Source organism: Cupressus sempervirens, chromosome 6, assembly GCF_028749045.1.
Source record: "Cupressus sempervirens isolate cs-2001-9-10 chromosome 6, ASM2874904v1, whole genome shotgun sequence".
In the NCBI taxonomy this organism is placed as follows: domain Eukaryota; kingdom Viridiplantae; phylum Streptophyta; class Pinopsida; order Cupressales; family Cupressaceae; genus Cupressus; species Cupressus sempervirens.
This window is the reverse complement of record NC_143123.1, coordinates 461,717,849-461,742,957: the sequence shown is the minus strand read 5'-3', so window position 1 is coordinate 461,742,957 and position 25,109 is coordinate 461,717,849. Positions and strand designations below refer to the sequence as shown.

The window sequence follows — 25,109 nt, the reverse complement described above, 5'->3', positions numbered from 1 at the left end:
CATTAAAACAAAGGCACTACCACCTTAAACCCAACCAAGTTCAACAACCAATAGAAAAAACAACATAAAAAACTATAAGGAGAAATCCCTAAGGCTTCTTGGATTCCTTCCTCCCTAGGAGGATATTAGCCCAGTCTTTCACCAAGAAGTTGAACAACATTTTGAAGTCCTTTGGCAAATCACCCTCCTAGTCTTTAAGTAGGTGTAGCATGGTTACAGCTGCATGTGTCACCTTGATAGTAAATTTTTTTAGGGGGAACATTCTTTCTTCTAGAGCATGGATTCCTTCCCACATATTATTGCCAATCATCTTCCTAATCTCCATTGTAACCTCTTGCTTGTCGCAAAGGTAACTGTCAGCCTACTCCTTAGTGACATCCTGTACAATCAAGGGGTTAGCATTATCTTTGGAAGAAACCCTAACAAGAGAGGATATTGTTATAGGGGAGGGCACTCTATCCACAATTTTAGGGAACTTGTCCCGAGTTAAGTCCACACACCCCAACTCAATGGTGGCTGAAACATGCATCATCTCCTTCTTCTCCTTAATCCCACCTCCTGAGCTAGACCATGAGGGATTAGAAACCTCCACTTCCTCCTCCTCCATGTTCCCCTCACCAAAATTTGAAGCCTTCTCTTTCATCCTTTGTTTAGGACTACCCATGTCATCTAAATCCGTCTCCTCCTCCTGCAAGGCCCCAGATCTCAATTTTCTTTTAGCATTGGATTTCATAATCCTCCCTGACCTCCTCCTACCACCTCTCCCCTCGTCCTTTGACTCCTATGGTTCCTTCTTTTTCCCTTTATTTGACTTCCCTATTTTACCTGAGGGGGTGGGCTTCAACTCAACAAGGGACCCACTAGGCAAAGGCTATGGGGTAGGGGCTTTGGGACCTGTGATCCTAAGTGGGACCTATTGGGGTCATGGGTTAGGGTGAGCAAGAATATCAATCTCATCGATCCTAGGGGGACCAAAGCAAGGTGAAATTGATACAACCAGAACATCAACCCTTGATGTAGAATGGTATAATTGGCACCCTTCCTCATTTTTTCTTTAACATTAGTAATTGTATCCACTAAATCATGTAACATAAAGAATGTAATGGAAATAAAGTTATGGTGGCAAAACTGGTTTAGGAGAGGGAAGTGATAGTAATAACAAACACCATATCTCCCTTCTAGAGTTAGGTACTTCATCAACATTAGACCTCATTCCATGGCTCACAGAGCTTCTCCTGTATAAATCCACCTCTATGTCAAATAGGTTCCTCCCCTTCCAAGAAGAAGTGTTGCAGACTCACTTCGTTAACCACCCTTGTCACTTTTTTCCATTTCCCAACTATTACTTTTCATTGACCAATTTCTCTCATTGATTTTGTACATGGAGGAGATTTGTTTCTTTTCTAAAAATAAAAATAAATAAACAAATTAAATCCCTCCCCAGTCCCACTATTTTTAAATACACAAAAATTAAATCCATAAGGAAATGGACTATCTTTACTTTTGAAAGATATAAAATGAATGAACTATATTTAAAAATAAAAAATCAATGGTTCAAATTTTGCAAGAATGCCGTGAGCAATAGAAACAATTTTTTCATTGACATGTTTGCTAAGGATCTCCGTATAATTTCTTTCCTAAATGAAATATACTTTCTTTACTTTTAAATATTATGTATTTAGTAAATATATTTCTCCCAAAAAAAATTATATTTAAACATATTTTCTCTTTATGGTTATTTATATATAATATAATTTATTATATATAATAAAGTATATTTTAAAAACCAATGAATTATATATTTAATTTGTAAAAAATTATGTTATGATTTTATTTATTATAATACAAACATAATATATTTATTTATTTTTGGAAATTTTAATCGCTTCATTTTAATATTTAGTGTTATAATATACTATATATGAAAATATATATAGTAATTAATTAATATACTTATATACTTATATATATATAAATATATATATATATATATATATATATATATATAGTGTCTTCCAATACCATTGCCACTAGCACCAACTCCCCTCAGTTTTTCCTCACTCTTTAATTGTTGAATAAACTTATGTGTCAAACTCATCCCTTGATTTAGCAACACTGTGGTTGTATGAAACATCTTTCTTGTTAACCTTTGCATTCCTTTTACTCAACATTTCAACAAAAAAATTCCCTTTCAACTTGAGAATAATAGTGACCTATAAGGCAATGTTAGAGGATGTCAATTTCCATAGCGACTTAGTAAGATATCGAATCTTCCCCTTGAAAACTTCATCAATCCTAACTTTCCAAATATTCCGAATCAATACAGAGGAAAAAGTTGACCAAAAGACATTACAAAACTTATTATCACTCAAAATAGTTCCAATAGTCACCTGTTCAAGAGAGAAGTGTTGCCCTAGACCTCTCTAGAAAATATGCATTCAAAGAAAACATTATGAACAAACCCACAACATCTACAAATAGAACACATGTTAGGATCCCCATTGGACTTCTTGAAGGGAACTTGCAAAAAGAGGGGTCATAAAAAATAAGAAATTTTGGCTTCAATGGGTTTATGTCACGTATTAGACATGTGCTTACTTCAGGACTAATGATCTTGATGAAGTTTCATCTACTTTTGAGGTGATTTAGGATATCAAATTTATGGTTGAGAAGGAAGTAGAGATACTTAGCCTTGACCAAATACATGGGAGATTTTTTAGGATACTTAAGGAGAGTAAAGCAATTAGAGGGGTCACATAAATATTAGGAAGGTTAAAACAAGAGGATGCATCCCTCATAACAAAGTAGCTTCTCCACTAATTAATAGGAATATCAGACCACCTTGCCAACTCTTCCCATCCAATAAGCTCACCATTTTGAATCACATTTTGTAGATGATACCTTTTGTAACCCACTTCTTACTAGAACATCCTTATAATAAGTTCAAGGGTTTTATTAACATGTATAAGATTGAAACAAATTGACCTTGCAATAAAAATCATATTGTTTTGTTCCATGGGCTCACTCCCTACCAAAAAGTTCTTCACAAACCCCTATGCCTAGCTTCCAAATGACCTTGAACACATTTGAACCTTAGATACTTTAAAATCTGCACTGAGGGTCAACAAGTCATTAATGTGAAAATGACACAAACATCTTGCCTTAGAGGGTACTATTTTCTTAATGTTGTGTCTAATCAACACCTTCCAGGGTTCATCTCCCTAAGTAGCTTTGTAAATCCATCTAACAACAAGAGACGTACCTTGACATTTTAATTATTTCAATCCAAGCACCCCCCCCACCCCCCCTCCAACTCTTTTCTCCTCATACACCTACCCCCCCAAAATGAAAGTGTCTTCTTAGTGCCTTTTCTATCAAACTAGATATAGTATCTAATAATCTTCCAGATGTAATTAAATTGTCCTCTGTTAAAAGTCCAAGAATAAGAGTAATAAATAGAATAGGATGAGATGATTTTCTACAAAAATTGATAGTGGTTATTCCACTTACTCATAATTTTCTCAATCTTACCATAATCTCTAATATTTGGGTTAAAAATAAAAGTTATACCAATAAATATAACAACACGATTGAGACCTCCCCAATTAATGGGGAGCTTATTGCACTAGTTTGGAGTCCCTCCTCCCAATCTGGAAGAGTTTATTTTTCCAAGGATGCCTTATTGCCGAAGGAAACACAAAATAGGTCAAGTTTTCTCATTCAAGATAGCATATATTGTCTTCATTAGGCCCAAACAATATATTTGACAACTCCTCAAATCTTTGGGGAGAATAGTCCTACATGCCTGGGGGGAAAGTGTATAATATCTCAATAGGTAATGTAGTGTATTAGTTTTAATAAAAAAGAGGATAGAGGAAAGAGGACACCCTTGTATAATAGATCTAGGTAGTTCAAACTACTATGATCTTGATCCATTGATTTCAATGAAAGCTAGAGTTCCATGTATCAATGTAGAGACTTTATAACAAAATGAAAAAGGGAATCTAATTAGTTCTTCTAACATCATTATGATAAAATTCCTTTCAATTTTGTCATATGCCTTCTAATAATGAATCAAAATCTTTACAATTTTTTTTCTTGATCTTTTTGCCCAATCAAGTTCTTCCCAACTAGTAATCAAGTTCTCAAGGATATATTTTCCCCTGACAACTCTTGTTCAAGAGGGGTTAATAATTTTAGGTAGAATTTTCTCAATTCTAATAGGTAGGATTTTTGCAAGGATCTTGTAGGAAACATTCAAAAAGGTGATAGGTCTCCAGTTTTTGATCAATGTTCTATATATCACCATCTTTAGGAATCATCTTTGTAAGGCCTAAATTAATATCTGATCTAAGGGATTATTTATGAAATGCTTCTTCATAGGCCTAGATGAGCTCTTCTCCAATCCAAGAGATTTTCTCCTTATAAAAATATAAAGGTAAACTATCTAGTCTAGGAGCCTTATCATTTCTCATGCTCAATATGGAATTCTTAATATCATCAATGAAAATGGGATTTTCCAGGGAGAGAACATCTTCCTTAGATACTTTATTTGGTATAATCATCTTGATTTTAGTTCTAACTTCCTCCATGGATTGGTAGAGTTTTTTAGAAGTAAATTATTGTTTATAACTCATAGAGAAAATACTTGGATGATATCCTCTTGGTATTTGAGAGCAACACCATCATAGCATAAGTATTCAATCCTATCCCTTGATTCTTTACACTTAAGGATCTAAAATAAAAAAATTCAGCCATTGTCTCCTAGCTTGAGATAATTATCTATTTCTTTGGTTTTGGCTCCTTGAGTCATAATGTTTTAAAGTTTACATAATGCACTCCTTATCTAGGCTATGTTGTCAATAACACAAAGATCTTAGAGGTACCTTTGCACCTTATCTTCTAAAATGTATAATGAGTTGAATAGCTCAACCTCCATATTTCTAAGGTCCCTATTCCTCTTCTTAATAATACTTTGAAACATATTCTTCCAAAAAGATATATTCTATGTCCATCTATTGATAACACTTTCATGAGTGACAACCTTAGAGCTAATCTAATTCATAATATTAACTAGAGCCAAAATGTACACATCCTTTAATAAGGATGCATTAAGAGAGAACCCATCTCTTATTCCAATTCCTTGATTGGTCTTATGAATGGGAAAGATGGTGGTTACAATAGGGTGTTGATCATAAAAGGAGAAGGGGATAACCTTCACATATCCACCATTTGGTTCTTTCAATCAACTAAAGAATTCCTTGTTCATATAGAATCTATCTAGCCTATGATTAAACATATGTTTCTTCCCTTTAAAATTTTGACCATGTATAACAAATACCCTTATATTAATCCTTAATGCATACTAGTGGGTCAAAATTCTTAAGTTTGGTGTTTGTTCTATTCTAAAAGAATTTCTCATTCCCTTTCCATTCAAATTAATCTCCTCCATGTTTATCTTGTATTCTCTCAATCATATTAAAGTCCCCATAGATGATCCAAGGGGTAACATTAAGGTTTTAAATCACTTTCCAAAGTTCAATCCTATCTAAGTGATTATTAGATGCACAAATAGATAATATACCATACTCAATACCATTAGAGTTAAGAATAACCAATTGAGCTTTGTTACAAGGTGAGGTGTCCTAATTGTTGACATATTTGGTCCATTTGGACCATATGAGAATGGATGTACCCCCTTTACCTTTCTTATCCATAGTAGCGAATGATTTAGCATTATTCCATATACATTTAATGTCTAGGGAAAAATCTACAACTTAACCTAAAAAAGAAGAATATCCACATACTTAAAAATCCTAATAAATATTTTGACAACATGTTTTCTATTAGGGGTTTTAAGACATCTAACATTCCAGGTAGCACATTTCAAATTCATCATGAAATGGTATATTGATGTAACCCAAACCCTTCAAAGAATAAATCAGAAAATGACACAACATAGAAGTTTTAGAACACCATAATTCTTCATTAAAATTTTGAAACTCTACTCTGCCTCTACAATGAAAGAAAACTACTACTTATTACAATTCCAAAAATTACCATATTTGGTAGATTTTAAGGAAAAATAGAATTTTTCATTTTTGGTAATTTTTAAAACCCATCCTACGAATCTTGATTTTTCCCAAGAAAATCCCCCTACTAAGGCAAGATGAATTTTGAACTAATAAATGTTTTTAAAAATTACAATTTTGGATTTATTACAAAAACAACTTTCTAAAAAAATTGGAAAAAATAAGAAAAGCCAAATTTAGAGGTCAAGATGAGATTTTAGGGTCCTAGAAAAATGTCAAAATGACCACCTATTGAGCTAAGCTCTATTGAAAATCCAAATAACTCCTCCTCATGCATCTACCTTTGAAATTTTAGCCAAAACCCACATTCGAGTCAAAAGTTATGATCCCTGGAAGTAAATCTCGACCAAAACTCACATCTGAGTCAAAAGCCTTGACGCTCAGATGCCCCTGCATCATATATTATTCAATTTCCATGGGGGTTTCAAAAATCTTAAAGAAATTTGAGAGTGTTATCCTAGGGATTTTAGAGTGTTTAACATTACCACTCAAAAAACAAGGCCTACCCCTCTTTCTTATAGGGGTCTCTTCATCCTCCTCCAAGTCATTCCTCAATCAGAACCACCTAATTAGTGAATTTAGTCCTTATGTTCTTATCTTTGTTAGTTAACTAAAAATGAATGTATCTTCCTCTTGTTACCTAGTATAGGAACCTCCTTGCATCTTTGAACACTCTTCACACTTAGAAATCACCACAAGACCACTATCAACCTTCCTTCTCTAGGGGGGTGGAGAATTGATACTTCAAAGATTAATTTTTATCCAAGTAATGTCACATATTGGGGGTGGGGAGTGTTGGAAGCATGAATGCTGATTATATTACAATGGGGGAGTATTGTAGAAATATGATTAGATCATTATAATGATGATATGTTACATTCATGACTGTGTTTGTCATTTATGTCAACATATCAATTTTTTGTAGTATCTAATAGAAGAACAATGGTAAAGATCAAGTTGGTACGAATAGATCATTGAATACTTTTAGTAGAAACATTAAAGGGAGATTATACAATGTTTCTAGTATACACAGATAACCTCAAAAGCATAAGATATTAATTCTAGAAGAAGTTATGCAAGTTTCAGTGAAGATTGTTTTGAGATAGAGTTTACAGAGGCATGTTCTAGTAAACTTGTTATATCTCTTAGCAGAGTTGTTATTCTGAGAAGTTGAAGTTAGAGATGTGAAGAAGACATGTTGGTGATGATGTCAACAAGCTTGCTCATCATAATGTTACATGTATGGAAAGTTATTCAAGTTGCAAGGTGAAAGATTAATGTTATCACTAAGTGTAATGTGTTCTTAAAGTGGTCCTATAATAATTAATTGAGAAGGTGTAATAGCTGACTCAAGGAATTTTTTTATGGATTTGGTATAAAGAAATGAGAAGAATGTATGGATGAATTCAAAGAGTGGAATGAGAAGATAAGAAGAGTAGAGCAGAAGTGGAGGAAGCTTCATTGCCAAGATTTTATTGTGTGATCTGAAGTTTGATACTTGGATCTGATATTTATGACTTGGTCTACAAGGTTTGATAGTGATTGGTTTGGTTGATAGGATAGAGGAAATAAGTTAAAGTACAATAAACACAATTCTTCTACAAGGAATATTTGAGAGATTAGTTGGAAAATGAGTTCAGTGGTCTTGCCCCAGAAGTTTTTTGGATGGTGGGTCCTTTTGTCTTCTACAACTCTTAACAAGGTTGGAATCTTCTAGCAAGGATTCAAAGTCTCATAATAGGGACTCATATGTACTAAATAATATAATAGACTCCTAATAGGGTCCATCCTCTAACAAGGAATATTTATATTATTACATCATCTTATGGGCATCATTGCCACTGGGGTTTTCCCTCTGATCAAGGGTTTCCCTAGTTAACATATATGGTGTAATTGTATATGTGCATCTTTTTATGGTTACTATTTACTTTGTTTGAATGGATAAGATTATTTAATGTTGATAAATTTTTTGATTATTGGATAAAAAATTCACCCCCCCCTCTCAGTTATCTTGGTGGACTATTGTTTCTAAAAATTGGTATCAAAGCATCAAGTCCTTGAAGATAAAGCTTAATAGCTTTGGGAGATTAGTGGTGAGTTATTTTAGAAAAGATTGTCCTAAATCTAATGGAGGAAATTTTGACACACATAGGATGGAGCTTCTTGGTGAGAAATCAGAATTTTCTACAAAATTGAGCATTAAGTTTTTGGATAGAAGCACAAGAAAAGATAGACCAAGATCCAAAGAATACATGAAGATCAAGGAAGGTATTGATCTCCTCATGAAAAGAGAGCCAGATGGATGTTTTTTCTTGTTGGACATGTAACGAGTTTGGTCATTTTTTGTTTACATTCCCTAAGAGAGTAAGGAAAACTAGAAAGAGTTCTCTTTCTAACAATGATAAATAATTTAAAGAAAGTATGGAAAGATTCTTGAAAGATTGTGATGATAAAGATAATGAGCCTAACTTGGTTAAGGAAGAGGAAGTATTAGAAGAGATAGCTTTGGTAACTACTGTTGATCCAAAGGCTAACCATGAAAATGTAGAAGTTATCATTAACCGTGATTTGTAGAATGGGAATTAGATTGAAGAACATAGATCTAGAGTAGAAGAAAGAGTTGAGTTGAGAACCCCTGAACAAAATGGTATAGCAGAAAGAAGAAATAGGTTAGTAATAGAAGAAAAAAGATCTATGTTAGATGAGAATGATGTATCCAAGATGTTTTGGAGAGAATCCATGAATAAAATAGTCTACACTATGAACAGAGTGCAGGTCAAGAAAGACACAAACAAGACCCCTTATGAACTGTGGTTTGGTCACTCATCTATAGTTAAGTATTTCAGATTTTTTGGTAGTAAGTGCTATATCAAAAGAGATGATGATATTGGTAAGTTTGAGGCTATAAGTGATGAAGGTATGTTTCTTGGTTATTCATTGAAAATCAAGGCTTATAGATGTTATACTCTGAGAACTAAGACTATTATGGAAAGTGCAAATATGAGAATTGATGAAAAATTTAGGATACAAGAAAGAATAGTTGATTACAATTCAGATGATGAAATTGTCACTAAACCAAAGAATGATGAATTATTCCTTGAGACTAACAATGATTTGTAGAATGAAGGAGAGCTAAGGTAGGAACAAAGCTCAAAACCTTCAAGAGAGCCAAGATTTGAGATAATAACTCCTACTTCGAGTAAGAATATGACAAAGAATCATCCACCCAAGCAGATCATTAGAAGAAGAGATAAAGTTGTGATGACAAGAAGTAGAATCAATGAATAAATATGTTTGATATCTCAAGTTGAACCTAATAATGCAGATGAAGCATGTAGAGATGACTATTGGAAGCAAGCTATGAAAGAAGAATTGGATTAGATAGTAAAGAATGCGAGATGGAATTGGTCCCCAGACCAATAGATAAGAATGTGATAGGAACTAAATGGGTATTCATGAACAAGATGAATGAACAAGGCAAAGTTGTAAGGAACAAGGCAAGATTGGTATGTAAAGGTTACTCACAACAAGAAGGAATAGACTATGATGAAACTATGCTCCTATGGCAAGTATTGAAGCAGTAAGCTTATTCTTAGCATATGCAACATATAAGAAATTCAAAGCATATCAGGTGGATGTCAAGTCAACATTTTTGAATAGAGAACTTGAAGAAGAGGTATACATTGAATAGCCTAGAGGTTGTCCTTTAATAGATGACAAGGACATAGTATGTAGATTGAAGAAAGTATTGTATGGCTTGAAGCAAGCACCTAGAACTTGGTATGCAAGGTTAGACAAGCATTTGACAAAGCTTGGATATAGAAAAGGTATGGTAGATAGCAATCTCTATTGGAAAGAAATTGATGATAGATTAATGATTTTGGTAATATTTTTTGATGATATCATATTTGGAGGAAATGATGATGAAAGTAACAAGTTTTTAGAAGAAATGAAGAAAAAAATTGAAATAAGTATGATAGGAGAAATGAAATAATTTCTAGGATTACAGATTGTGTAGATAAGAAGGAATCTTTATTTCTCAGACTAAGTATTTGAAAGATTTAATGAAAAGGTTTGGTTTGGAAACATGTAAACCCATTGGAACACCTATGGTAACTAGACACAAGTTATCTACAAAGGATGAGACATCTACTATTGAGAAGAAGAAGTACAGATCTATGATAAGAGGTTTGCAATAGCTGACTCACACAAGGCTGGACATAGAAAATATAGTTGGAATTGGTGCAAGATTCCAAGATGATCCCAAAGAAGCACATTATGCAATAGTCAAAAGGATATTTAGATACCTGAAAGGAACACCTGAGTTTAGATTGTGATACGATAAATCTAATGATTTCACTCTATATGCTTATATTGATGTTGATTGGGAAGGTAGTATGGATGACAGAAAGAGCACCAGTGGTGAAGCCTTCTTTCTTAGAGGAAGATTAGTTTTTGGGCTAAGAAAGAAGCAAGATTGTACCTCACAAAGTACATCAAAAGAAGAATATGTTGTAGCAACAAAAAAATTTAATCAATTTGTCTGGATGAAGTAGATGCTAAAGGATATAAGGATAGAATTTAGTAAACCTATTTTCATACATTATGAAAACACAAGCACAATAAATATGTCTAAGAATCTAGTGTTGCATTCTAAGACCAAGCACATTTCTATCAAGTATCACATGTTGAGAGAGAAATTTGTAGAAAAGGAAATCATATTGGAGTATGTGAGCACTAAAGAGAAAATTGCAAATATTTTCTCTAAGCCTCTTCCCAAAGAGACTTTTGAGTATTTGCAAGGTATGCTAGGGCTTATGCTCCTTCCTACATCAGAATAGAAGATGCAAGAATGCATCAGTCTAGTGTAATAGAGCACCATTGTTTGTCTGGACTAAATTTTGATGCTTCCTATATGGAGGAGTATATGTGATGGAAAAAGTCATCTAGGACTCTTGTTGGATGTTGTTTTTGAACTGTGTCTTTGGACACTTGAGCTAAGTAAGAATCAGTTGTTGTAGAGTTTGATGGTTGTTGAAACCTTTGACATTGATGTCAATGGGGGAGAAGTTTAGCATGAAAAAAATTTGAGTACATTGAAGGGAGAAAAAAATAGTTTGGGAGAAGTACAACATGGAAAAATAATTGATGAAGAGGATTTGAAAAGAAAGGTTAACAATCTTTTGCAGTTAGTATTCTTGGAACTAGATTATTTTTATCTATGTTGCTATCAATGCCAAAGGGTGAGATTTTTGGAAGCATGAATGCTGATGATATTCCTATGGGGGATTATTATAGAAACATGATTAGATCATTATCATGATGTTATGTTACATTCACGATTTTATTTTTCATTGATATCAATATAGTAGTTTTCTATGGTATCTAACAGAAGAACATCGGTAAAGATAAAGTTGGTACGAATAGATTGTTGAGTACTTTCAGTAGCAAGGTTAAAGGGAGGTTATACTATGTATCTAGTATATGTAGCTAACCTCAGAAGCATAAGATATTAAGTTAGGAAGAAGTTATGCAAGTTTTGATGAAGATTGTTCTGAGATAGAGTTTATAGAGGCATGTTATGGTAAACTTGTTATATCTCTTAGAAGAGTTTTTATTTTGAGAAGCTGAAGTTAAATATGTAAAGAAGACATGTTGATGATGACATGGACAAGCTCACTTGTCATAATTTTATGTGTACAAAAATTTATTCAAGTTGTAAGGAAAATTATTGATGTTATTTCTAAGTGTAATGTGTTCTTAAAGTGGTTCTATAATAATTAATTTAGAAGGTGTAACAACCAACTCATGGAATTGTTTTATGGATTTGGTATAAAGAAAGGAAATATTTCTTTATCTCAAAAGAAGAATGTATGGATGAATGTGAATGATTGAAGAGCGAAATGTGAAGATAAGTAGAGTAGAGTGAAAGTGAAGGAAACTTTATTATCGGGGTTTTATTGTGTGATCCAAAGTTTGATACTTGGATCTAATGTTTGTGACCTAGTCTACAAGGTCTGATAGTGATTGGTCCAATTGATAGGATAGAGGAAAGAAGTTAAAGTACAATAAACACAATTATTTTGCAAGGAATAATTGAGAGATCAATTGGACAGTGAGTTCAGGGGTCTTGCTCGAGAAGTTGTTTGGACAGTGGGTCCTTCTATCTTCTACAACTCCTAACATGGACTCATATGTACTAAATGTTGTAATATGCTCCTAACAGGGTCCATCCTCTAACAAGGAATATTTATATTAGTACATCATCTTGTGTGCATCATTCCCACTGGGGTTTTCCCTCTAATCAAGGGTTTCCCTAGTTAACATATCTACTGTAATTGTCTATGTGCATCTTGTTATGGTTACTCTTTAATTTGATTGAATGGATAAGATTGTTTAAGGTTGATAAATCTTTTAATTATTGGATAACTAATTCATCCCTCCCCCAGTTATCTTGGTGGACTATTGTTTCTAACAGTGAGGTAGTGAGGGAGGAGATGGGATAACTACTATAGTACATCCACATAGTTTATCTTATTCAAGCTCTTTGTCAAGACATTTGGATCCAAGCAAAAGTTTTTGTTGACCATTTCCTTCCTCACTTTAGATTAAACAACATGTGGACCCACTAGGTCAATGATCAGGACTAAAGAACCATCCTTAACACCATGCTTTTGACTAGGTAAATGGGTAGTGGCATTATGGATGAAACCTTGGATAGAGGAAATGAAGGGAAGGATTGGTTTTCTTAACCACGTTAGCTTTCTCTTTAATCCTTTCCAAAGATAAATTTTGTACATTCAAATTTCTATGACTCTATTTTAGAGATTCAATCTACATACCAATGTCTAAGTATTGGGATTAAGGAAGATCATGAAAAATAGAAAGCATTAAATCATGGGGGGGAGGGATAGGGGGATAGACGAAAGATTGAATATGGTTTTAAGCATCTACAGAAGAACACATTGTATCCAAGTTCTTCAATTATAAGGGGGTAAAAAGGGATTGATGGATTGGTATTCCCCTTAGAGGTAACTATTTTGTCAAAATCATTTGAGTGTTTATCACAAGAAGTGTTTATCTTGGGGTTAGATTCAAAAACTCTTTTTTAATAAGAGGGGACTTTTCCTTTGATGAAATTCTCTTTTACACAAATTAAAAGAATTTATACCTCTTAGAAAGGTAACATGGTAGTAGATAGGGTGGTCTTTGATATCAAACCATATATTCTTAGGAAGATCTAAACTAGTGTTGATCAAAACAAAGACTTTAGGGTCCATATTAGGAAGCATTGTATTAGATTTATCAATTCTGGCAACTTTACCAATGGGTTTGAGCACTTGTAGGAGGAGGTTCCACAAAAAGGGTGGTAAATTTCCAACCGTAGGAAACCTAGGGAAAGAGAGAGCCAAAATTCCACTATGGACCACATTTATGGACCAAGTAATTTCCCAAATATCACAAGAACCAACTTTCCAAAATTATTTATCGACAAGCTTCTTCTAGAATTTATAGTTGCAAAAGAAAAAAAAAGAAAAAAAGGGCCTTTTTGTAGCATACATCAATATAAAAATGAAACCTTAGCTTTTGTTCCCATATTTTATACAACTAATCATTTAGAAAGTTCCCAGATGGGAGACTAGAAATATCCAAAGTAGCAAGAAAGATGACACAATCCTTTAGCCTAAATTTTTCTTTTTTTATGGAAAGGGATATCTATTTGTAAGGCCTAGTTATGAAACTAGGGGAAGGAAAATTATTACCTTGATCTCCATTGGTTGGAAGCTTCACATGCCCTTCTACTTTGTAGTGGATGAACCTCTTGCCATTTAGGATCCTATAATCTTTTGACTATATGTTTGACATGGCTTTTTACCTCCATTGGCTCTATCCTTGGCATTGGTATCACCAATTTTCTCTCTCTACAAGTTATGGTTAGGATTTTCCATAGAGTGAGGAGGTTGTGTGAAACATGGGAGAGAAGAAACCTTCACTCCACCAAAATTTCTCAAATTAATATTTTTTATTTTAAAAATAATTATAAAATATTGTAATTCATTTTTAGAAAGGATATCCTTATTCAAAAAAAATTATTTAATATTATAAAAAATATTATTTAGAAATGTTAGTTTCCATGTCATTCTTATATTTTTAAAATATAACATATATTTTAATATTAATAAAAAGTTCTAGTTTATTAAAATTAAAATTTATTTCAAAATAAATAGGTGAGTAAAATTATTTATTGTAGTATTTTCTAGAATAAAAGGTGTAATAATTATTTGTTTTGGACTTACAACTATAAAGATAATTATAATAAAAAAAATTAGTTTATTAAACAATTAATTTTGTATGTTTTGTTTAATATAATTAATAATTTAAAAAAATAAAATTTGTAATTTCAACATCTTTAAAAAAAAAAATTTCTTATATTAACTTTACAAAAATATTTTAGAGATTATCAAATTATGTGTCCATATACATGTTATGTATGTATATATGTGTATATGTATGTATGTGTGTGTGTGTGTGTGTATGTATGTATGTATAAATACATAATTTTTTTTATATAGAGAATAATGGTAGAAGATTTCTACAATCCCATGAAGTTTGTTTCTAGTACTTTGTTATTTTTGTGCTCTCTTTCATTTTGATAATGGATTAGACAATGTGATTCAAAATATTGATGTAGAAACTTTATACTCAATCAAATCCAGAAGCACCGCAACATATTTTAGAGATTATCAAATTATATGTGTATATGCATTTTGTGCATGCATGTATGTGTTTATGTATGTGTGTGTGTGTACATATCTGTGTGTATATATGTGCATGCATACACACACATAGATATACATACATAAAAATATGCATAAATACATACATACATACAATGATTGTTTGGTCTATTGTTTGTGTACTAGTTCATTTTACAGATTAGGATTAGTTCATAAATTTTTATTTTTATTTTTTTGTTTTTGGGTAATTTAGATTAGTTGTCTAGTATTTTGATAATTTTAAAAAAAATCTAGATCACTATTTCTTTCTTATCCAGAACAATTTTTCTTTATATTATTCTCAATACACTAATCAATGATCATTTTTTGTTTGTAGGAAAAAAATGAGAAGGAAAGAGTAATGTGGAAGAAAACAAAAGTGAATGTGGATGATCATATGTTTATTCCAACGTTTCCACTTGGACTAGATTTATATGATTCATTAGTGAATGATTATATTTGTAACTTGCATCTAAGACCCTTCAATTACTCCATTCCTCTTTGGGAAATCCATGTGCTTAATTTCAAAACAAGTCAATCGGGAGCCACCTGCATAATTAGAATTCACCATGCAATTGGAGATGGAATTTCTTTGATGTCTACATTATTTTCCTTTGTGACTAGGGCTGATAACCCTACTTTGCCCCCCACATTTCCTCAACCTAGAAAGCTCAATGCCTTTAAGGAAAAACAATTGCAAGGAAATCATAGTTGGTTTATTTTCAAACATTTTCAAAGGCTATTGTGTATGGTGTTGGTATTATGGTACACAATATTTGATATTGTACATTGCTTGCTAAGATTGATGGAATGGATGGAAGATAGTAAGCTTCCAATGAGAGGACCCCTTGGAGTGGAATTTTTACCCATATCCATTTCTCACATTGATTTATCTTTGCAGGATTTGAAGAAAATAAGTAATAAAGTTAGAGGGGTATGTTTTTGACATTTTCTTTGAAAAAATTATTAGAAGAAAGTATCCAAAGCTTCCATCTAAATTATTTTCTAAGCAATTTTGAAGATAAAATTGAATTTCTTACATTTTAAGGTATCATATCTTTAATCATAGGTCTTAATTTGTGTTTTGGTTTGTATACAGACGACAATAAATGATGTGATGTGTGGAATCATCTTTTGTGGATTTCAACGTTATGTGCAAATCTCCCTTTCCACTAGTATGATGATTCTTGATACCTTCTTCTTCAAGTTCAAATTTGATTGCAAAGTAATTTGATTTTTGGCAATAATAATATGAAATTAATGTTAAATATATATTTTAAAGTGAAAGCTTTAATTATATTGATCATTTTTTGACATTAAATAAAATGTTTCAAACTCTTGTAATGCATATTTCTCTACTAGGTATGTCACGTGGTTTTCAAACCCAATATTTTTTTTGTATGAATTATGTATTCTAACACCTTATTATACACATGATACACAAAAAGCAAAAATATCTACTAATATGTATAAAGATTCTTCTAGAAGGTCTTTAAGCTTCCTACTCATTGCGATTCTTTCTCTCATTACATTGATAAATGAATAATAATCTCTCATATCTGTCAAATTTTTCAAACCCATCTCTATACACCTTGGACCTTGATAAGAAATTGGAATTATTTTATATTTCTCCCACCTCTTTAAATTTTTTTGACATATTGTATAAGGTTATGACTATTTAATCACTTGTACAACCTAATGCAACCTACACTCAACACTCTAGGGCTTTCACTAGAGGCACCACCAAGTTTCACCTTATAATATCAAAATTTAGGTTCCTCCTACTTTTTCTATTCCTTTAGAATTTGAAATTCATCTCCCCACTTTTTTTTTTAAAATAGTGGGTTCCTCAACTTTTATTTCTTAACCAAAGCATCCTACATCATGAAGGAAAGCTCCTATTATTATTCTCTCTTTTATTGTTTTTAATTAACTATACCACCAAAGCTTGTAACATGGAGGGAAACTAGGCGCATTTCCCTTCCCATAAATATTCTTATACCCATCTCCTCCTAAATCTTCTACATTGAGATGGAGAGGTTAATTATCTATATGATAAAAAATATTAGTGTCTTGTTAACGAATGATTAAGATACAACCAAGCAAAGAATATCATCTGTAAGTGCACTCAATCACCCACGTTTCACAAAAAAAATATTTCCAAACAACTTGTGAAAAAATGGGATACTTATGAAACATGGTTCAAAGAATTCTTCAAACTTTTGTAAAGACAAAATCTATTTATTTTGTAACATCTTATCCTTTAAAATTTATACATTATTAATATTTTATTTTAGATGGAAACCCTTTCAAAAGTATACACTTTAAAAAATAAATATTTAAGCTAACATTAGTTGGTTGGAATTAATGTCTCTTCCTAGTCTGATTCCCCCACCATCAATTTGTATACCTCAACTTAGAGTCATTCCATAAAAATAATGTCCTAATCTTCCCTAATAATCATTGTTCAAGTTCTTTCAAGGTGCACACTCTTCCTCTATTAGTTTGGGTAGTATCTTATAGGAGTTAGTTAGGGTTGTTGCATTAACGTGGGCTCTTCACAATCAACACATAGAGATTAGTATCTCATCATACCTATATCTCCCACTTGATCCATAACTATAGTCCCAATAACCTTATTCAATTGAATCCTATCCTCCCTAAGAATTTACATTGAGTCCAAAACCTTCATGACAGTCTTTTCACTCCATATTTTAAGTCCATCTTCAAATAATATCTCACATGAATTCCTTATCTTTCCTCTAGGAATTCCTTAATTATCAATAACCATCTTGACTTAGCTATATAAACCATCTCTATGTTTTCATTATTCAAAAATTACCTTTAAAAAAAAAATCTCATTTTTTGATTTAGCTATTGATTGGACCTTGTTAATAAATAAAGATAAGACATTGAATAGATGGGTATGGTTGAAATTACTATCATTAACATCTTGATTCCTCTTTCCATAGACAAAAACTATCCTCTCCATGAAGAAAATATGAATATAAATCTTCAAACAATGAGATCCAAAAGGATTTTTTTAATCCATTGATCAACAACATCCCAAAGCAAGTGAGAAGTAACCAACATTTCTTAAATTTTAAATTCCTAATGATTTAGTACTCCTTCATTGTTAGAATGAAGAAGAACAAAACTTATAATTTGTCTACTCTTTCTTCCTAGTCTAATGCTAATAATAGTAAACCTTAAAACAACCCTCTAGGTAAGAAACTTCATGATCATAATGGTATAAAGCTAGCTTATAGATTAAAAAAAACATCTTAAGAACTAATATAATATTTATTAAGATGAGAAACATGTTAGACATTTAATAAGATAAAAGTGAAAGTTTTTCTCTTTTCTTTTTATATACACTTCATTACAAAAATTAACTATTCAAAAAAATATAATTTTAAATTTAGACTTATCTTTTCACTATAATAAAAATAAATATTTTCCTTTAATAAAAAATTTAAAAATTTGGTAATAGATTTTTTGTATGTCTTATTTGAAAGGTATTTGAGCTTTTACTCCTAAAATAATTTATTTTTAACATAATAAAATAATTTTTTTACTAATGCAAATATAGGTTTGTAAGGGGCCTCAAAACCCTATACAAAGCTGAGAACTTAAGATATAGAATTGACATGAACCCATTAGAATAATAGGCCGACATGATAAAAGGGCCAACAACCATTAGAAAACCCAATGAGTCAAAACACACTACCAAGAAGTAACAAAAATATGGAACATAAAAGAAACAACCTTAGGTAATGTTTTTGAGAGTAGTTGAGCTACCTATAATTGTTGTTTTGTTGTGTAGTAAGTGAATAACTAATTTAAGAACACTAATAAATTCATTTTTAAATATGGAATTATGAAATTTTGATTTATAATATGTCATGTTCTTTGTTTCCATCTTTACAGTTTATATTAGATCTTTAAAATTATATTATTTTAATCAACTAAACTTGCCAAACTAATCATATTTTATATCATTTTTAATTGATGTGTTTCATATTGCTATATACACTTACTAATCTTCAATGTAATATTTGTGTAGGTGGAGAACAAAAGTTAGAAGATGCTTATGAAAAGAGATCAATTATAGATGATATCAAGAAAAATGAAGATATAAGAGCCACTGCACTTACAATGATCAATACCAGAATACTAACGGGTTTAGAGGTATTTTATATTAAAATTAATTTGATTAATTTACATTTAAATATTAATTTTTAGAAAAATATGTCTTGATTCATATAAGATCTAACTTAAATATTTATTTTATAGAATATAGAAGAGATGATTAAACCAAATACTCAAATTCGTTGGGGAAATCACTATGCAATGTTACAAGTACCGATACCTCTAAAAAATATGGAGAATCCATTAGAGTTTGTTAAAGTGGCAAAAGCTTCTTTTGATAGACAAAAAATGTCATTGGGAGTATTTGCTATTAACAAAATGTTGGGATTTCTAGGGAGATTCAAAGGAGCCAAGGTAAGCATAAAATTAACATCAATATGTAAACATTTCAATGTATATTTTTATATTTTTTTTTTGAAAAATAGCATTATGAAAACTTATTGTTCTTATTTCCTATTATATAGGAACTTGCCAAATGTGCTTACAAGACTATTGCAAGCTCGACAATGATAATATCAAATATGATTGGTCCTAAGGAAAAGATAGCAATTGATGCAAATGTAGTAAAAAGGTTTTCTTTCTTTGTTTCAGGAGGACCAATAGTGAGTACACAACTATTTTTATTTAGACATCAAATAAGTATAAATTAAATTTGTATTACATTGTAAGGATTAACATTTTGTTTTGCTAATTATAGAGAAATTGTGAATGCAGACAGTTGCTGTGTTCATTATAAGCTACATAGACACAATCACAGTACAAGTGGCTTCACAAAAAGATTATATCAATAAAGATATATTAATGAATCTTTTTAGGGAAGCTTTTGAAGAAATAAAGGAGGCATCTATCCATGTTGGATGAAATTATTATATGATGATTTTCAAATTAGCATATTACTGATTTAAATAAATTTCTTGATAAGACATCTTCTAATTATTGTATAAGAATATTATTTCTTATTGAAGTAATAAGAATCATATTTTTGTACGTATATATTTAGTACTAATAAATGATATGATGTAAGGTTGCTACATCAATATTTAAGTGTTAATGATAGGCATGAGCCTACAACACAACAATAGATTGTAAGTCTCTTATTTGGGAGGTCTTGGATTCAAATCTAGTCAATTTAAGTAAATAATAATAATTAATCACAAAAAATAATAATTAACCTTGGCTTTGACTTATTCCCATCAATTTTTTTTTAAAATAAAGCGTTGATGATAAAATGTGAAAGCAATTAAGAACTATCTATAGATTGATTGATCATTGAATGTCTTAATGGTTATTCTCATATCTACACCATGATATCTATGTTGAATTTTATTAAAATCATGTTTATTACTCTACAATTATAAAGTATTCATTAATGATTACCTTATAGTCTTGATGTAATGCTCCACCCAGGAACCTATGAGAATATAACCTAACCACTATTAAAGTTAATTCAATAAAATTTAATGAAAAATATAAAGGATGTATAAATATGGAATTAAATAATAATATAAGTTAATATATTACACTTTGTCTTAATGTCACACTCTACTTGGGAACCCATGAGAATATGACTTAGCTATTCTTAAATTTGATGCAACACACACACACACACCCACACACCCATGTACACACATGCACACACATGCACACACACACACACACACACACACACACACACACACACACATGTATAGATATAGATATATGTATGTGTATATATGGATGGATATAAAATAAAAAGGATAAACACATGTAATTAAATGTTAAACAAAATAAACTTGAATTGTGGAAGAAAGTAGAATCTTAATTTTAAATAATTTCATTAACACATTTAAATCATTCAATGAAAGTATTATAAATACCATTAAAATTTTGTAGTGTCCCCCGAGACACTTGTTACTAAAGAAATTTAGTTATATCATTAAATTTAACAAAAACAAAAACATGTGATTAGGAATACATTCATTTTATTTCCAAATCTAAGTGCTCCTAGTTCTTTCAATTGCCTTGAAACAAATTTCCAATATCATGAAGTAAAATAACCATACATTGCATACATCTAATGTAAAAGAATCACCCAAAAGGTCCAACTATTACATCAATGTCATACATAAGTTTATAATTACTTTGTACATACTCACAAGTAGTACAATAGTAAATAAAATTACAAATTATAATTACATCTTCTCGTACAAATTTCTATCTAAAAATCATTGTAAAATTTATGATAACAAGTAGATGAATGTAATAACATATAAATCTTTCTATGAAGTGAATATGGTAAGAACACCAATGATTGACCATGTACAAAACTATAAACAATAGACCTTGATTTTAAAAGAATCTCTACAACCTGATAATGTAAGGATTCACTAGTTGTAAAGTGTACAAGTTAATAAAAATGGACTAATCAATCAAATATTTAGAGGCACTAAAAATGCTTGTAGGAAGCCTAGAGAACATATAAGGAAGTTTCATCACATAAGTCTACACCTTGGGTAGCCTCTCTAGGCCCTAACACACAATAAGATCATATCAAAATTTGAATACTCCTTTCATGAAGTCAAGAAATCTAATTATTCCATCTTTGTACATCCCTTTGACAAGCATGCATCTTATACCACTCTCATCCTTACCTTGTAAAAATGTTCAATGCATGGGTGAGGAGCTATTATTATCTTATTGATGTTAAATTGATGCATCAACTTCTGGGAGTCATAACTTTTGACTCAAATGTGGATTTTGGCTGAAATTTTATAGGAAGTTGTGCATGGAGGAGTTATTTGGATTTTTGATTGAGCTTAGCTCTATTGGTGGGCATTTCAACATTTTGCTGGGAGCCTGAAATATCATCTTGGCCTCTGAAATTGGATTTTTGTGTTTTTTCTAGCTTTAGAATTTCTTTTAAAATAAATCTGAAATCATATTCTTGATTTTGTAGATTAGTTGGCAATTAATCTTTCCTTAGTTGGGGGCTTTTCTTGGAAAAAATCAAGATTTGTAAGATGGGTTTTAAAAATTACCAAAAAAGGAGAAATTTATTTTTCTCAAAAATTTGCCAAATATGGTAATTTTTGAAATGGTAATAAATAGTCATTTTCTTTCATTGTAGAGGTAGAGTAGGAGTTGGAAAAGTTGAATGAAGAATCTGACGTTCTGAAACTTTTGCATTGTGTAATTTTATGAGTTATTGTTGTGAAGGGTTTGTGCTACATCATAAATCTTTTAAACTTATTCGATTATCACTTATACAACCCATAATGGGTTACCTTAGACAACCTCTTAAGGGCCCTGACCCCCATTGCAAGCCACTTACCCACCATGCTCCAAGATAAATTACCCTAGGCTCAAAATCAGGGAATCATTACCATTGACAAAGTTACATCTTAGTTGGGTTCATTTTCATCCTAGGAACACAGTGGCACTTGTATGGCCTTATCAATCACAATAGGTTTCCAAAAAATGCTTATGAAAATTTGTAAAAGCATCATTATCATTAAGGATAGAATTAATCCTACTTACAGAAATACTCTAAAAAATATGATTATGAAAAAATAAAATCACCTCGAACCTATCTTATTCTCAATCCCATACCTAGGACATATGCTACACAAAATCAATCAAAAAATACTTGTTCATGACACCTTTGTCAAAAGATTAAGAATATACTCACATTATAAATATTCAACCAAGATAAAATCAATTATAAAATGCTCTTCTCTAAAAATGATGAACTTCTCCGAATATCAAAATTAAAAAGACAACAAAACATATGACCAACATAAATGAGAAAAGAAGGGGAAATTCTTTGCCCAAACTAAGTATGCAAAAATTCTAGGAAAGAAAATTCCCTACATTCTGATCTCAAACAAATTTAGTATATTGGGAGAAAGGAGTCTAATTAAAATTACAAACATCAGGAAGAAGTGGACTCAACCAAGAGATTTTTGTCGCCAAATAAAGATGCAAGAAAAAATATAGCAATAAGATTTCAAAATCTAGATACGATGAATATTTCAAACCCTAATCAGAATGATGAATCAAAATGGATTCAATTCAAATAAAAAATGAAAATACAACAATATTTCTTCTTCAAAATGAAATATGGAAAGACAGAGAAACTAACGTAAATAATCACATATTTGATACAATGCCTAAATTCTTTCAAATGTTTAGGGAAAGAATAAGATTTATTAATTGAAGTTCCTTCAATGAATAATCAATCAAATCAGTGGTATCAAAAAAAGGAATGAATAATCCTACATCAAAGAGAGTAAACAAGGGATTAAATAATCAATGAACAAAAGATAGAAGGAAATTTATTAAAACCAAGAAAGAAGTTGAATTTGTTAACAATTAAAAATAGGGCACAGAAAGAAATAACAATAGATTGAAAGGAAAATTTGAGAGCAATTTTGATAATAAGCCCTAAAATAGTAATAGTAAACTAGATAAAAATATTCAAGATAAAACAAATATACCAACAGAAAAAACATAAAAAAGAGAAGACTCATATGAAAAGTCAGATCAAAAGTAATACTATCAACCTAGATATGTGCAAATGGGTAAGTAAAAGTGATGTCCCTTAAAAAGAAACAATTATAGTAATAATAAGAAAGCATCATTCAGAAACCCTATGGTTCGATTGTTAAAATAATGGAGTATACACAATCTAGAACTACCAAAATTTAACAAAATCAACTTTGGAAAAATGGTTAAAAGAAGGAAGCAAGGACCAGGTAAGCATGATATCTCTTTTTGATTCTATACTTTATATCCAATGCAATAATGAATAGATTAAAGAAGAATTATGACATGAACCTATATACAAGTGAAAATAGATTGTTTTGAAGTGAAAAATATATAATAGAACAATTATTATTTTGTCAATGATGTCAAACCTGCTACTTGCTAGTGAGACAATTACTTTTTGGTCTGAATGCTATCATGTGGTTGATTGATGAAGAGGATTTGTAAAGACGAGATAAAAGTTTGAGTTATTTGGTGTATAAAAGGAGCACTAAGAACAAGTAAGACATTGATGGTATAGTGTATTATTTATCTACTTAAAGTCTATAATAATAGATTACTCAATCAAAGAATAGAAGAAGATCAAGTAAACAAACTTATTTGCCAAGCCTTGTTGAGAAAATAGTGTAAGCCAAGCATAAAATAGTAGAAGCTAAGTAAAAATCAATAGGTGCCAAGCAAAGAAGGAAAACAATGGAAGTTGAGAGAAAGTTAATATATGCTAAGGAAAGTTTAGTTGGTGCTGAGCATCAGTAAAGTTTAGTATTTTTGAGTGAATTAGTGTTGGTTGAGTTGGGCTAGCTATTTCAATTCTTGAATTATGTAAAGCATGTGGAAGATAACTATGATGAGATGGTGGCACAAGATTTAAGATAAATCATTTTGAGGTGAATTCAAGGAAGATTGTAGAGGAAGTCTCTAGAGGAACAAAATGAAAAAGTGGGTAGATTCATTGAATCTTACCTAACCGAAAAATTAGAAGTAAAAATCGATCTAAGAAATGCCAATAAATAATCCCACATCTCTGTATTACTTAGATTTTCTAGGACCAAGACTGAGAATTAAGTCTTGGTTCTCATTTCTTTGTTTCTCAGAATCACCAAGTCCATGCCCATAGATTATGTTCCTCCTTACTTAGAGATGCCATCATTCATGTGTCTACATGGTCTAATCATTCATGATATTTACATGGAAGGTATCCGTTGAGCTATCATTTTGCATGATGCTAAACGAGAGGAATCTCTTGAAAAGTTGATTTTGTGAATCAACTCCTAGGTTCTGTGCGATCTTGCAACCTACTGGAATCCACTCAGTTGAAGATAAATATGAATGTTCATGAGGAGACCTTTACTAGTTCATTTTGATTTCAAATGAAAAGAAGAATCTGCACACTATTTCAAAGATAACACACAAAAAGAACTATGTTTTTGTATTTTTATGTTTTTTATGAATGCAATCTAATAATGCAACTAAAATGAATTCCTACTCTAACAAGGGGTTAGTAAAGAAAATAACAAGAACTTTAAAGAAAATAACATGAAATTCAAAGCAAATAATGTGA

At 31.1% G+C, this 25,109-nt stretch overlaps 1 protein-coding gene across 3 annotated transcripts in view; it reads left to right on the top strand.

The window, feature by feature from the left end:
* LOC149553060 (wax ester synthase/diacylglycerol acyltransferase 11-like) overlaps positions 1-20,014 on the top strand; it is a 31,084-nt gene extending 11,070 nt beyond the window's left edge. The window contains exons 2-7 of one of the 3 annotated variants that reach the window (XM_089788561.1): positions 15,207-15,803; positions 15,969-16,044; positions 18,936-19,060; positions 19,166-19,375; positions 19,486-19,623; positions 19,736-20,014. In XM_089788561.1, coding sequence (XP_089644687.1) covers positions 15,207-15,803; positions 15,969-16,044; positions 18,936-19,060; positions 19,166-19,375; positions 19,486-19,623; positions 19,736-19,882 — 1,293 coding nt within the window. In that variant the 3' untranslated portion in view covers positions 19,883-20,014. The remainder of the gene's footprint in view (positions 1-15,206; positions 15,804-15,968; positions 16,045-18,935; positions 19,061-19,165; positions 19,376-19,485; positions 19,624-19,735) is intronic. The other 2 variants (XM_089788563.1, XM_089788564.1) reach the window with 2 other exon arrangements.
* Positions 20,015-25,109: the final 5,095 nt, after the last annotated feature.